Consider the following 15,863-nt stretch of genomic DNA (forward strand, 5'->3'; position numbering starts at 1 on the left):
TCTCTCACAGGAGCAGCAGCAGCATACCACTCCAAGCTTTTCCATGGCTGTTGTAGCCGTTTCCTCCCCTGAAAAGGGAATTCATTGAGTTAGAGATATAAGGAGGCGAGGGGAGAGGTGCTGACACATATTGGACTACGGTTTAGCTGTCAAAATGATTATATGAAGAAAAGGGAAGAGGGGGGAACAAGGTTCTCGGACTGGCTATTGTTGGTGAAAATGGCTCTTTCAGATTAAACATTTTATGACACCCTGGTTCCGCCTTTGTGAGGGACAATGACTGACCGAACACTGTGGCTCTGCAAGTTAACTGGGGTTTGGTTGCTCCTTGGTTGCTTAACTCTATTCAGGGGTAGATAGAGACAGTGAATGGTCTTTCTATTAATGCCAGTAGTGTGTATTGAATACATACATTATTGAATCCCTTGAGTTCCATCCAGCATGGTCGTATTGCGTAACATACATTTACTCTCATATAATATAGAACATGCTTTATTTTTATATCATAGGCAGCTTTTGAAGAGAAAGTTTACATATCTCACGTAATAAAAAGCCATTTTTGTCTTCCGTTTTGTTGAAAGTCACTTGTATCCATTTTCACAGGAAGGGATAGCATACATTATTAATGTCGGCATCATTCATCAATGAACACAGGAAGGTATCCCTATCCTATAACACCTCAACTGGAGGAAAATGCCACTAGAACACCTGCTGTCACTCACTTCCCAGGCCTTATCATTGACCATTGTGATGATTGGTCAATACAGACCCATGTAACTGCCGGGTTAACATCTACTTACAAGGAGGTCTTGAAACCATGCCACTATATCACCGAAAATTGTCCCATGCTTTATCTTTTCCGAACCCTGTCACCTATGAAAATGTGAAACCTAGCTGAGCATTGTGATGATGGTGAGTTGGCCATGTAACTGTTGACAGGAGGATTAACATAGGCTTACACAACAGATATCAACGATGAACCCATGAGTCGGTGGGGTCCAGGCTATTGTGTTTCTTAATCCACATCACTAATATACCACAGTTGATTTGATACCCAAATGAGGACAACAGCGCTGTGCGCAGCTAGCTTGATTTTAAACAGCACTATACATCCTACACAATCTGACTATAACTATTATACAGCAAACTAAGAACCTTACACAGTCAAATCATAAATCACAGTGTGCACCTTATAAGATGAATCTGTTGTTTTCAGTCAGAAAGAGAGAACAACTCCTCCTAAAACATGGGAAGAATATGTGAGTGAGAACAAAAATGTATGAGAGAGTCAGTCATCAGATGTCTTGGTCTGTGTGATCCCAAAAACTGTGTGAACACAAAACCCCACAAACAATATGCAGTGACAATACAAACATTTAAAAAAAAGTTTACATCAAGTGAATATACCTACTGTATGTACAATAAAGTGTGATACATTTAATGAAAAGCATGTTGTGTAGCATAATTGGCAATGTTACACTAATGTAACAGTAAAAATCCAGCATATCTTGTTTGGACACCATACAACGATCACACCGTAGTCATTCTTCTGACTGTCTTGGAGCCATCTCCACAGTGGTCAGTTGGGGCAGTACTCTCTCTGGTGGTTGGCGAGAAGTTACTGGAAGAGACAACATCTGGGATCTGGAATATAGAAAATGGGAATATTTTGTGACAGTTGAACTTTTGACCTTGCGCAAAGCTACTTGAAGGACAAGGCAAGGAGAGTGTGGTTGCCATATCGTTCTCCCATCACCATTACTGATCATGCAACAACTCTGAACATTCCTTTGATCAATATTCCAATCAGTTACTGGTGTTATTTCTTAACTGTCTTTAGAAAACCATCTAAGAAGCTCCATTGGCTCATCAACACTGATGAACTAATATCCAATATATTATTGACTAACTTTAATCTACATTTTGAACAGTCAGTTAGTTAGCCTGTTAACATATACAGTACAGTGGGTGTATTATGAGTAAATCATGGGCCCTTGTCAAAACTAGTGCACTCTATTTTATTTGATTTGATTTCATCTTTATTTAACCAGGTAGGCTAGTTGAGAACAAGTTCTCATTTACAACTGCGACCTGGCCAACATAAAGCATAGCAGTGTGAACAGACAACACAGAGTTACACATGGAGTAAACAATTAACAACAAATTAACAAGTCAATATAGTCTATATACATTGTGTGCAAAAGGCATGAGGAGGTAGGCAAATAAATGAGTGAAGGAGGCTTTGTTGCGGAATAGAAAACCGACTCTAGATTTGATTTTAGATTGGAGATGTTTGATATGAGTCTGGAAGGAGAGTTTACAGTCTAGCTAGACACCTAGGTACTTATGCCCACATATTCTAGGTCGGAACCATCCAGGGTGGTGATGCTAGTCGGGCGTGTGGGTGCAGGCAGCGAACGGTTGAAAAGCATGCATTTGGTTTTACTAGCGTTTAAGACCAGTTGGAGGCCACGGAAGGAGTGTTGTATGGCGTTGAAGCTCGTTTGGAGGTTAGATAGCACAGTGTCCAATGAAGGGCCGGAAGTATACAGAATGGTGTCGTCTGCGTAGAGGTGGATCAGGGAATCACCCGCAGCAAGAGCAACATCATTGATATATACAGAGAAAAGAGTCGGCCCGAGAATTGAACCCTGTGGCACCCCCATAGAGACTGCCAGAGGACTGGACAACATTCCCTCCAATTTGACACACTGAACTCTGTCTGCAAAGTAGTTGGTGAACCAGGCAAGGCAGTCATTAGAAAAAGTTAACTGTCCTACGACCAGGGGAGGACGATCTGGGCAGTCCCTGCAGTCCCCGTCAATGTGAGAGCCTGGGAGGTGTCAGGGACTCCGGCTGCAGTATGGAGACTGACTCTGCATTATTCAGCTGCAGTAAGTGGCCCTCTCTCCCTCTCCTTACCTTGTGAGCGCTGATGGAGTTCATCTGGCTGTGGGTTTCCCCAGTGACGATGAGGTCACTGCGGCCAGCGTCTGTCGAGTGAGAAACAGGCATTTACCTGACCTGACATCCCCTCTGACCATTTCACTGTACCACACTATGCTCAGGGGAAGAAGTATAGTACAACGGCTCCAACATAGAACATGGCGTTATTATTACATCATAGTCAATTATAGCCTCTAATGCTGTTAGTAGCCTATAATACTTTTAACAAATTCTAAAAATCACAGATAAAATAGAATAGCCTATCCATTCTGATTTTCTATGCCTACCTACCTCACTGATCTCATTAGATGTTGAAGATAATGTGTCCTAATGAGGAACAGGGATATTTGTCACCCTGACTCTCACCTGAGTGGCCCTCTGTGGTGTATCCCAGGTTGACCTCCCCCCCGGTCTCCTCGGCAACGGAGCTTCTTCCGCTCTTTGATTCGTCTATCCTGTGGAAACCAAGAGGAAAAGCCCAATGGAAAATATGACCTATTCCTACAGATCTCAGTCTCCTACAGCAGGAAAATGGTGTAACCTTGAAAGAAGCAACAGTTTTGTGAGCTTTATGTTGGTACTATAAATTGTCTTCTCTTGTGACTGCAGTGTACAGGCTATAGTGTTTATTTCCCCATTGTAATCTGCTGATACCTATGAAAAAATAAAGCCATTATAATTATTCAATTTATTTAGACTTAACAACTCTTCTGTCAGCGTGTTCACTGCTTCAATAGTAAAATGGTATCATTAGGGACATTAAAACTGCTGACAAATCTACTAGCTATGTTTGACCCTCCCTAGAGTATACCGCACCAGTTTGGCACAGCTCCTTGACTCAAGCCCTCGCTGACCAAATCAAATCAAATCAAACTTGAGCGAATACAGAAGCATGCTTGCAGAATCCTCCTTGGCACGGCATATGCCCTCACTTCATGAGAGAAGAGAGAAACTGTGCCTGGACTTCAAGTCCCCCATCAGAGACTGATTACCTGCCTGCCCAGGACAAGTGTCAGGCAGCTCCACCAACAGTACACATCTGCTTTCAATTCCACAGGCCAGGACGTCGCACATTCCATACCTATGCAAATTAATTTGAGTCTCCTGAATGTACACATTGTCATGAATTCCACTTGTGAGATCAACTTGGATGTGTTATTGTGTATGTATTGTTTTCTGTTTCCTTGACTACCATGTGGATATTGTGGAGTAAACTATAGTTCCAGTCTTAATGTCCATGTTATAATCTCATAACCATCTAATGTTCCAAATGATTCTCAATTCTTTATTTAATTAACTATAAAATCCCAGTCTCTTCTCAGACACAAGGTAGACTCGGAGCCATATAAATACATGCCTTTGGGTAGACTTATTTACTGATTTATGCTGAGTCCCAGCAGTAACTTGTGTAAAGGACTAATGGAATTTTGTATCAATAGGATGAGACTGTATTAGTTCCCTCTCACAAATGTTTTCCATAAATCGTTTTATGGATGGTTAGTCACGTCCTCGAAACCACATTTGATCCTGGATCTTCATTCGTCAGCTCTCGCCAATAAAAATAAATATCTGTACCGTTTCAAACACTGTATAATCCCACATCAACAAGCAGGTTGAGAGGTTAGAAATAATGGCACAAAGAGCATCAAACTCTCACCTTATTTCCTCCGGTAGGCTTGATTCTGAAAGACAACCAAATACAGAAAAATACATGTCATGATCTTATGTGATCTTACATTATGGCTATCATACAGGATTTTAACTGTCTCAATGCTCAATCTAGACCTATACAGTAATCCTGACCTTGCTTGTGGTTGCAAAGACCACAACATCATTTAGTTTGCTCAGTGTCTGAAGCGCCAAAATACATTCTTAGAAAAAAAAGGTTCCAGAAGGGTTCTTCAGCTGTACCAGTAGGAGAACCCTTTTTGGTTCCAGATAATAACCCATTTTGCTTTCAGGTAGAACCCTTTTGGGTTCCATGAAGAAAGGGTTCTACCTGCAACCAAAAAGGGTTCCTAAAATGGTTCTTCTATAGGGTGAATGAGTGTATAAGAGTGTATGACAGCTGTAAATGCAGCTTTCACTCGTTTTGGGCCAGCACACACTCACTGTAGCCTGAGGTCACTTAAGAAATGTTAGAGTGAAAGCCTGAGCTGATTGTTAATGAATATTATCACACAGCATCATTACCTTTCTTAGCCCAAGGTCCTGGCCAGAGAGAAAACAATTCTATAACAATGGCGGTACAGATGGTGCCGGCCCAGGAAAAGGATAAACCAGACTCTTTTACAAGAGGAGAAATTGCCTCGTCCTTTATTGTTTTAAACCCACACTGTTCAAAGTTATTAAGGTGAATATATTTCATCCACATTCTGTCTGAATAATTACAATGCATACATTACTCTTCAGTGTGTTGGATTAGTTCAGGGAGCAAGACTGACTTGGAGCCATGCCATTTTCTTAAATGGGAAAAATACTGATTATGTTGATTTGACGCTTTGCTGCCTGGGAATTACAATAAGGAAAGCAGCGGGAAAGGAACTGGACCAAATCAAGGACAGTGAAAAGATACCAGCTATTGGTGAATACTGTAAATGTACTTAAGAGGGCACACCTGCCTTATTAAGATAATCCTACAACTGCCAAATAACGGCCCTGATATGCACTGGTCTGAAATCAGTTTCAGGGATTAGAGCAGTCTAATTTATGACTCAGGGGCAAGTTCTGTTATCTCACACAACAGCAAGACGGCCGCCTCGTCGCCCACAACAACGATCACCTCCGAGATGGCTCTCCAGAAACTCCTCACCAACCATCTCTACCCCTAAAGTCGCCAAAGACTCACAATACATTCTAGTCACTGGTTGCTGGTAACCCAGAAAGACATTAATCCCAGGGGTATGAAGTTGAAGATTTTTGGGGGTCATTTCAGAGACATGTTTGTGGATTGTGGCCCCTATTAGAGTCATAATGAATCAGTCTTGGTATATAAACTAAAATAAATATATATATAAAAATAAACTAAATATGATTGGCTAACTCCTGCCTAATGTAATTATCACCCATATTCATGAGTCTGTCTACCTGTGTTACTTAGTGACAGAATAACTGCATTTCCATAGAGTGACCACCAGGAGGTGCTGTGTCCAGTGTGTCTCTCCTGGACAACTATCTCTCCATGGTAGTGCTCCTGTATTTTACGGACAGGTGGGGGGTTAGGCCAAAGCCAGCACTTTAGACCTGGAGCATTCCGCTGACAGTTGAAGTTCTGTATGTGTTCAAAAATCCATGACCTTGCCGATGCAGGCGTGGGGCACACTGCAGAATCACTACGTGTGACAGCCTAATTCCTTCATTATACTTTAATCATTGTTCCTGTGCGGGGGGTGGGGGGGGTGATGGACATTTTTCACTGAGCCGTATAAAAAGAAAAGAAAGGTGCTTACTTGCTCTTCTCCTCCGTATGTAACAGAGGACAATGCAGATGCTTAGCAGCAGGAGCAGGAGCACGGCGGACACGGAGGCTGTTACTGCCATTAGAACAGCGCAGTCGTCACAAACATTCTCCACACCCACCTCTGCAACTAAAAAAATAAGGTAATTTATGAGATTTAGTCCCAAAGAAGCTGAAAAATTGCATTCTTCAATTAATTAATCAATTAATCAATTAATCAATAGACTATTATCAGGGTTTGCTGGCACGGAGAGTGCCGTCTTTTGTTTACACTATTGAATGTATTTCAAGACTACCCAAACCACAGAGGGGAAACTCAGTGAACGCAGCAAATCCTGCAGCTCCCAATACTCTATTCATGTAGGATGACTTCAGAGAGATTGGGAACACTTTGCTACACTTCAATGGTGATTAAAGCCTTGTGTCTATCCTGCAATGTCTTTCTTGTAATTTCTCTCATCACCAATAACAATTCCCCACCATCTGCTTTCACTGATGAATATGTGGACATAGACAAACCCCAGCTCAGAGTAGAGAGAAAGAGTGAGAGAGAGTGTTTATGTTTCTCACCCACAGTCAGGCGTACACCGCTGGCCTGGGGCGTGGGGAGGGCAGAGACAGAGGCTAGGCACTCCACATGAGAGCTCTCTGCTGCCTGGACGCTGAGGTTACTGGTCAGGTTGTAGAGCCCATCCACATCAACAGGCCCTTCCGTGCTGATGTTGTACTGACTCTGGTCCACCTCTCTGCCATTCACAAGCCAAGTCAGACTAGGCACTGGGTACCATCCTACAGCCAGGCACTGGAACAGGATCTCTTCCCCCTTCAGCACAGTCACGTTCCCCCCTGTGATGGCCACATTACCCCTCTCTGGAAAGAACATTTTAAATGTTTTGGGATACTGTATGTATTTTTTTTTTACAGTTTACCAGGTCATTCTAGTCCATTGTGAGACTGATAGGGATTCTCCGATCGCAATTTACCTGCTCACTTATAGAGGCTTCTTACTCTTCCTAAATGATTAATCGTGTGCCTCGAGGTCTCAATTGGCTGATGGGAGAATGCCTCTTTCCCCTCTCAGACACTGGCAACCAAATAAGCCACTTAGACTGGGCAATATCGTCTGTGAAGTCTATTGTCTGGCAGAGTGAAAGGCAGACGGCGCAGCAGAGAATTGCTATAGATAGACAGATAATTACTGACGCTTTGTCGCTTTGTCTAACCAAATTACATTCAGGATCAAAGCTTTCAATGTTCTGTGCACAATGACGGCTCCCCCATTCGTCATAGGCTGCACTTTCATATTTGATTTGGTGTCATGTACTGTAAGTTGATGTGTAACTTTGATTACACCGACTCCCCTATTGAAAAGGCTGTAAAAGGAATCTCAGCAGTGCAATAAAGTAATGGGGATCAGAAGAAGAAAGCAGCATCTCACTTCCATGGACTAATAAACTACTGCAACTAATTATGGATGGAAGATTGATACATTTGAGGAGAGATAGTCAGTCTCTCACAACATGAGGCTCCTCCCCATCATTCCAATCTAAGTGATCTCTGAAATAAGGTTTCATAAGGTTTGTTAATCACAGTAAGCCTAGCCATCTTAGACAGGCTTGGTGACTGTTTCCTGAGAAGATGCTGTGTTTTTTCAATAGGGCCCTCGGCAGGGAAATTGTAACTCTGAGGGACAGCATTTAATCTGGAAGAAGTATGGGCACTTTCTGCTCAGATTAGCAGTATTGTATGTTCCAACAGCACTAGTGGTTATGCATGTGTTTGTATGTATTTGCATGTGTGTCTGTGTATGAATTTATTCTGATGAACATCCAATCACCAAAGGCATACTCTGATTTACACCAGTGGCCTCATCCTCGGCTCTAGCCCTTACAGCACATTCTGTTCATATTATATCAACCACATACAGACATATTGATTTGTTGAAGAGAAAATGTGTGTGTCTGCATGTGTGTGTCTGCGTGTGTGTGTGTGTGTGTGTGTGTGTGTGTGTGTGTGTGTGTGTGTGTGTGTGTGTGTGTGTGCGTGTGCGTGTGTGTGTGTGCGTGTGTGTGTGTGTGTGTGTGTGTGTGTGTGTGTGTGTGTGTGTATATTCATATATGTCTGTTTGTTTGTGTGTCTGCAAGCAGTACGTGTGTATACGTTCTGTGTGGGCGTATTTACATCACATTCATATTGGACAATTAGAACGGAGGGCTGAGGAGAGCAAAGGGCCCGTCTCCAGTGTAGATTTGTGGCTCTCCTCCGATGGTATATTTGGACCAACAGGCCACAAATCACCAGAAGAGTTGCTGACTGGTAACTGGAAAACACCTAGATGCACAATTAATTCAAAGGCTGTGAGATCTTCTGCATCCACACTGGAGGACTTGATCCACCATGCACTATTGTTAATGGGTAGTGGTTACATACACTGAGTATATAAAACATTAAGACCACCTGCTCCTTCTATGACATAGACTGACCAGGTGAATCCAGGTGAAAGCTATGATCCTTCTTGATGTCACTTGTTAAATCCACTTAAAATCGTGTGTGCCATTTAGAAGGTGCCTGGGCAAGACAAAATATTTAAGTGCCTTTGAACGGGGCATGGTAGTAGGTGCCAGGCACACCGGTTTGTGTCAAGAACTGCAACACTGTTGGATTTTTTCACACTCAACAGTTTCCCATGTGTATCAAGAATGGTCCACCACCCAAAGGACATCCAGCCAACTTGACATAACTGTGGGAAGCATTGGAGTCAACATGGGCCAGCATCCCTGTGGAATGCTTTTGATACCTTGTAGAGTCCATGACCCAATGAATTGAAGCTGTTCTGATGGCAAAAGGGGGTGTCCAACTCAATATTAGGAAAGTGTTCCTAATGTTTGGTATACTCAGTGTATGTCAGTTATAATGTGTAGAATTGGCAATAAAGGAGGAATCCTGTAATATATTGAAGGCAATGGGTCATTGCTTTGTTCCCTCCTTTTTGCATGGATGACTTTGTTCAGGCTTTTAGCTGAGCTCTCAGTTTGCAGCAGGGCAAAATTAGCTGAATAATGAGAGCAGAAAGGGGAATATCTGAATATCTTGTATTGTGTAATGTCATCATCATCATCTTAAAAAAAAAAAAATGTTTACATATCATCATCATAACCATCTCATTCATTTTTATGCTAAAATGTTGCAGAGTAAACATCATTAATACAATATTTATGTTTTCATCGCAAAATTAATTATTAATTTCACAGCTTTTCTTGTTACCAACCCATTTGTCTTTGGTCCAACTTTCCAATATGAGTGGAGTTTATAATAAGATTATAGGACTTGTGAAAAATGTAGAGGAGATATCAGCAACACCTCCTAGCATTGCTACTGTCCATACCAGCTTATCAGTTCTGGTGAATCCTGGCCCAGTGTATGGGTTGTAATCAATCTTTATGTTTCTTCATTTCTGGCTGAGTATTCTCTGTGGTAATTCTTTTCCATGCAGGGCATCCCCAGAAAACCCTCGGAGATGATTCACTGGAATACTTTTGGCTTGGAGAAATAACAATTTCAGCTAAATCTGAGGAGGAGCTCCGATTCTTATCCTGCCCTGACTTTTGAACACTATTCAATATTTGTGTTACTCAATCTCTCCACACTTTCGCCCTTGTGGAACAGTCTATCTGCATGCTGTCAAACGTAGTGAAATCAGAGAAATGCACTGTGGTTACAGTGGCGCAAAGCACTGCATCAACGATCAGAAATGGAATAACGAAAAGGAAAACAGTAATGTCCTCCAGATCCAAATAAAAGTTCAAGAAGAGTATTTTCAGTCATTCATGAACTTGCTCCAAATACATCAACATAATATATCTGAACAAGATAACCAATAGTTCAAAGCACAGACAGTGATACTTTGAAAACCATGCCTGTCAAGGAAATCCATTATGTGAAACACCACCCTTATAACTTAGAAGATAACAGTGGTTTAAATCCTCCTAGTGGAACAAAATAATGGATACAGGGATAAAGGAAGAGGGGACAAAGAGAGAGAGATAGAGGAAACAGGAAAAGAGAGATGGAGGGGAAAGGGGAAAGTGAGAAAGAGGGAAATAGGAAACGAGAGATAGAGGGAAACAGGGAGAGAGGGGGAAAAGGAAAGGGGATACCTGGTCAGTTGTACAACTGAATACTTTCAATCGAAATGTGTCATCCGCATTTAGCCCAACCCAACCCAACCTCTGAATCAGAGAGGTGCCTTAATCGGCATTAACAAGTCGAGAAACAGTGATGGAGAAACATATGGAAAGAGAGATAGAGGGGGAAAAGGGAAACAGGGTGAGGGAAACATATGGAAAGAGAGATAGAGGGGGAAAAGGGAAACAGGATGAGGGAAACATATGGAAAGAGAGATAGAGGGGGAAAAGGGAAACAGCGATGGAGAAACATATGGAAAGAGAGATAGAGGGGGAAAAGGGAAACAGGGATAGAGAAACATATGCAAAGTGAGATAGAGGGGGAAAAGGGAAACAGTGATAGAGAAACATATGGAAAGAGAGATAGAGGGGAAAAGGGAAACAGCGATGGAGAAACATATGGAAAGAGAGATAGAGGGGGAAAAGGGAAACAGGGTGAGGGAAACATATGGAAAGAGAGATAGAGGGGGAAAAGGGAAACAGTGATGGAGAAACATATGGAAAGAGAGATAGAGGGGGAAAAGGGAAACAGCGATGGAGAAACATATGGAAAGAGAGATAGAGGGGGAAAAGGGAAACAGCGATGGAGAAACATATGGAAAGAGAGAGAGGGGGAAAAGGGAAACAGTGATGGAGAAACATATGGAAAGAGAGATAGAGGGGGAAAAGGGAAACAGCAATGGAGAAACATATGGAAAGAGAGAGAGGGGGAAAAGGGAAACAGGGTGAGGGAAACATATGGACAGATAGATAGAGGGGGGAAAGGGAAACAGCGATGGAGAAACATATGGAAAGAGAGATAGAGGGGAAAAGGGAAACAGTGATAGAGAAACATATGGAAAGAGAGATAGAGGGGGAAAAGGGAAACAGCGATGGAGAAACATATGGAAAGAGAGATAGAGGGGGAAAAGGGAAACAGGGTGAGGGAAACATATGGAAAGAGAGATAGAGGGGGAAAAGGGAAACAGGGGTAGAGGGAAACATATGGAAAGAGAGATAGAGGGGGAAAAGGGAAACAGGGTGAGGGAAACATATGGAAAGAGAGATAGAGGGGAAAAGGGAAACAGGTGTAGAGGGAAACAGCAAAAGAAGGATAGAGCAATAGAGGAATACAAGGATAGAAGGAGGGCGTATCAGGTGAGGGATGACAGACTAAATCCTGGCTGGTATATCATTTTAATTATTTAACCTTTATTTAACTAGGTATGTCACTTAATAACAAATTCTTATTTACAATGACAACCTACCCTGGCCAAACCGGACAACAGTGTCCAAATTGTGAACCACCCTATGGGACTCCCAATCACAGCCAGATGTGATGCAGCCTGGATTCGAACCAGGTACTGCAGTGATGCGTCTTATAACTGGCGCTCAGGAGAGTGCCCTCCACCCTGTATTTATAACTAGCCCAATCGATTTCCATCCCACACACTCCAACAATGTCATACAGCCCATCAAAACAGCTAATGCAGCAGTCTTCCTTTGAGACAGGCCCCAAATGAATTCCCTCCATTGATATACACCTGGATCGATGTCCAACAACCAAATCAGCAGCTGTGAGAAAAACTAGAGAAAATCTACCTCGCGCATGAAACCCCAAACAAGTTCAAACAAAACCTTTCAATTAAAAGAACAAGCCAATATGACTTAGGAATACATTGAGTTTTTGTCTCTAGGAGTGTGTGGGTGGCATCATCAAGGATAAGGTTCAACTTTTTGTTTATTCTGCTTTTCCTCTCCTAGTCAAGGTTAAATCCTTCCTTCATGTCTTCTTTCATTTTTTATTTAACCTTTATTTAACTAGGCAAGTTAGTTAAGAAAAAAATCGTATTTACAATGATGGCCTACCCCGGCCAAACCCAGACAACGCTGGGCCAATTGTGCGCCGCCCTTTGGGACTCCCAATCATGGCCGGATGTGATTCAGCCTGGATTCTAACCAGGTAAAGTAGTGACGCCTCTTGCACTGAGATGCCCCTGAATAGTGTTGCCACTGTTTTGTTTTCTTTGTGTGTGTGTATACACGTGTACACGTGAGTGTGCGTACATGTGTGAGAGACAAGGAGAGAGAGAATCCATAAGAAACTAAAATCTCACTTCACAGCTGCCTTTTGAAATACTCTCTTGAAAAACCTTTGCAGTACAGTAGCTGTGGCTCCTTTGTTTCTCTGCCATACTAAATACTGTCAGCCAGCCAGTAGGCAGCCACCTCAAGGACAGCCGAATGAGAAAAGCACACAAACCTTGAACAAACAGATCGGCAGTTTGCCTCTGGATGTTTTGGAGGTCACAGGTCACCTGCCCCTGGTTGCTGCGCTGGACTCTATTCAGTGTAAATTCCCAGCTGGAGAGCTGATTGGTGGAGCAGTTAATGGCGTTCACATTGGGGTTGTTTGAGAGAATACCGTACTGGGCTGAGATGGTCAACACAGAGCCACCGTTGAGGATCCACACCATCACCTCCCAGGGCTCAGCTGTGCTGCAGATCAGTCGGGCCGTGTCACCTCGCAGCAAAGTGATGGTTCTGGGATTCAGCTGCATCTGGGAATTCAACACTAACAGGGACAGACAGAGACATGGGCGTCAGAAGCATGGTGGTCGGGGAATGTGGGTGACATTGGGGTGTTGTGATAAAATCATGATTGAGTTATAATAGAAACCAATGACACATTTCAGTGTTTGAATCCCACTGAATCACTCTCTGATATGGTATATGAGGTGTGACTGTCTTGGTTGATTGTGAGGCTGTTAGAAACAAGCACGATCTGACTAAGATTCATCCTCGAAAAAGCATTACATAAAACTGACTCAAAAATAGTTTTGAAATGTGACCTACTCAAGCTTATCTCAATCTTTCTTACCCCAAATTTGCATATACATCTTTTGAATGCAGACAGAGGTAAAACATTAGTCACATGCTTGTGACTAGACAACCATGTAAACCAGTGGGTCCAAATGAGGAGAGCAACTCTAAATCTGTGCCGACCTGTCCAGATGGCAAGCAGGATTTGGCTCGGGCAACCAGGATTTACAGAGTAGAGTACAGACCAAAAGGACAATGTAAATTAGGGCCCATAGCAGCAGCAGGCAGCAGGCAGCGAGCGGGTGGGCGCTCTTTATGTAGCACTGCGCTGGGATGGGTAAACAAACACATTAACAGCTGAAGTGCCATGTTAGATTTAATAACCAACAAGACCGTGTACCTGGTAAAGAATAGATAGACTGTATAGTCTGTGAGGAGAAAAGCTCTGCTGTGAGACATTTACATTACTCTCCTTCTTTAGAAAAGTCATCCCCCAATTGAATTTCAGTGGTGCATCACAACTTAATTCCATTGATAAAGGGAGGTGTAAAGGGGAAAATATTAATGGGTCTGGTGCAACTTTGGAATATGAAATAATACGCTAATTTCCAAGTAATCTGGGTGACGTATAAATTGTTTGTGCAGTGCTAACTGTGTTAGCTGATATGGCCTGTGTGGAGTCATAAATGATGTATCCATTTGGGAAATTAGGTCTGAGAAATATCTAGGGCAGCTTATATAGCTCATACTTTTATGGGAGAATGAATGAAGGAATGAACATTTTCATGCTCTAATTTGAGATGGGATTCAGTGACACTCTTGTCCCTGACCACTATATCCTCCAACTAACAAGAAACACCACCAATTTGAGGAAATTAATTATGCAGAGCACATATATCATTAGGAAGTTAATTAGTGTGCCTGTGGGTTTAATATCAAGGGGTTCAATGATCAACCACATTGTGGTGGTGGTGGTGGTGGGGGGGGGGGGGGGGGGGTACACAGGCAAATGAGTGACTTCTGATATAGGAATCTAACCCAAGTGTAGCCCTTGTTGGTATGACAGTCTCACCCTGAGCCACACAGGCCAGCAGTATCAAGGAGATGAGGTTGTCCATACTTTCCAGAGAACAGTCAAGCCATTGTTCCAAGCTGAAATGACACAGAGACAACAGAGTGAGATAAAAAAAATACATTAATGAACATGTGTTCATTACAGAATGGATGTGGCAGTGTGTTACAGATACAATCATGCACACCATGTTGGCAGTCAAAGGCAGGAATCTGGATTGCTTTCTTTTCTAAATTGGCAGGAAAAACATAATTTATTTTGTGTAATGATATTGTCATTCAAATTTAAACATCTACTACCTCTGATTAAATGTACCAAAAATAAATCAAGGTGATTCAAGCTGTTTTTCCGCTTCAGAGAACGTTCTTCTCATATAAATGAAATTGACTTATCTCAAATAAGAAAAACACATCCCTAAAGTTTGTTCTCTAATTGTTCTCTAATCCTTAAGGTATAGTTTGAGAAGATACAATCTCAGTAAAATAGAGTAAGTCCCCAAAAATATACTGAAGAGATACAGACCGATATGCACTATAAAATTTGTATTGTGTAATCTCGATGCAACTTCTCAACCCTATATCTTGTAATAATCGTAGATATCCAATAAATCATCCCTTATATTATATCTTTATGGTAATATGCAATGTTTGTCCTCCTATTGTATATGCTAGATACCACAGAGCTGCTATATCCCACAGAAATATGTTGACTGGGTGAATTTATTGTTGAACAAAATACAGATTTTTTACAGTATCTATCTCACTTACCTCAGTGTGAGGATTTCTGACAGGTACTGCACCACAGGCTGTGAGAGGAGGAACACTATTGATGATGCTTCTGATATTTCCTCTTGTGTGACGGTTGTGTACTGTAGCTACCATATCACCCAAAACCAGCCTGTTAAACATTACCACAGACGAATGGGAACTTTGCTCCCTGCCTCGAACAAATGGTGGCAAACATACATCATGACTCACTCCCACAGTCCCAGTGAGAACAATGCCATTGAAATTCCCCCAGTCTACAGAGGCTTCATGGCAGCTCCCCTCCCTCTTTAGGAGAATGGGTCTGGACAGACATCATGACCTGTACGTGAATTTAGAGGGAGAACATTGATCACTGTAATGCCAACCGACCAAAAGTATGCTGTGTTCCAAGGGAGAGCACATACGGTAAGGACTCTGAGACCTCTGACGATTTTGATTTGCAAGGTATGTCTTCAAAAGAGAGCACCAAATATCGCATTTCTAGGACAAATTCACAAAACTCACCCTTGTAATACTTTATGCATATGTGGACATAAATGTGTTCTTGGTTTTCTTTTCCACTGAATTCTTTTCACGGTGCAATACCCTCCTCCCTAGCTCTTTCTGGAGTCCCCAGAGATAGGCTTTACACTGAG

At 42.2% G+C, this 15,863-nt stretch overlaps 1 protein-coding gene across 1 annotated transcript; it reads right to left on the reverse strand.

Moving 5' to 3' along the window:
• Positions 1–476: 476 nt before the first annotated feature.
• igsf5b (immunoglobulin superfamily, member 5b) lies at positions 477–15,513 on the reverse strand. The gene is made up of 9 exons (XM_021588128.2): positions 15,229–15,513; positions 14,462–14,541; positions 12,830–13,141; positions 6,974–7,273; positions 6,396–6,533; positions 4,604–4,628; positions 3,313–3,401; positions 2,923–2,993; positions 477–1,644 (listed from the first exon to the last, which is right to left on the reverse strand). Exons 2-9 carry the CDS (start codon positions 14,505–14,507, stop codon positions 1,531–1,533), a joined length of 1,095 nt encoding a protein of 364 aa, XP_021443803.1. The 5' UTR covers positions 14,508–14,541; positions 15,229–15,513; the 3' UTR covers positions 477–1,530.
• Between the last annotated feature and the right edge of the window lie 350 nt (positions 15,514–15,863).

The sequence above is a fragment of the Oncorhynchus mykiss genome, chromosome 27, assembly GCF_013265735.2.
Source record: "Oncorhynchus mykiss isolate Arlee chromosome 27, USDA_OmykA_1.1, whole genome shotgun sequence".
Lineage (NCBI taxonomy): Eukaryota > Metazoa > Chordata > Actinopteri > Salmoniformes > Salmonidae > Oncorhynchus > Oncorhynchus mykiss.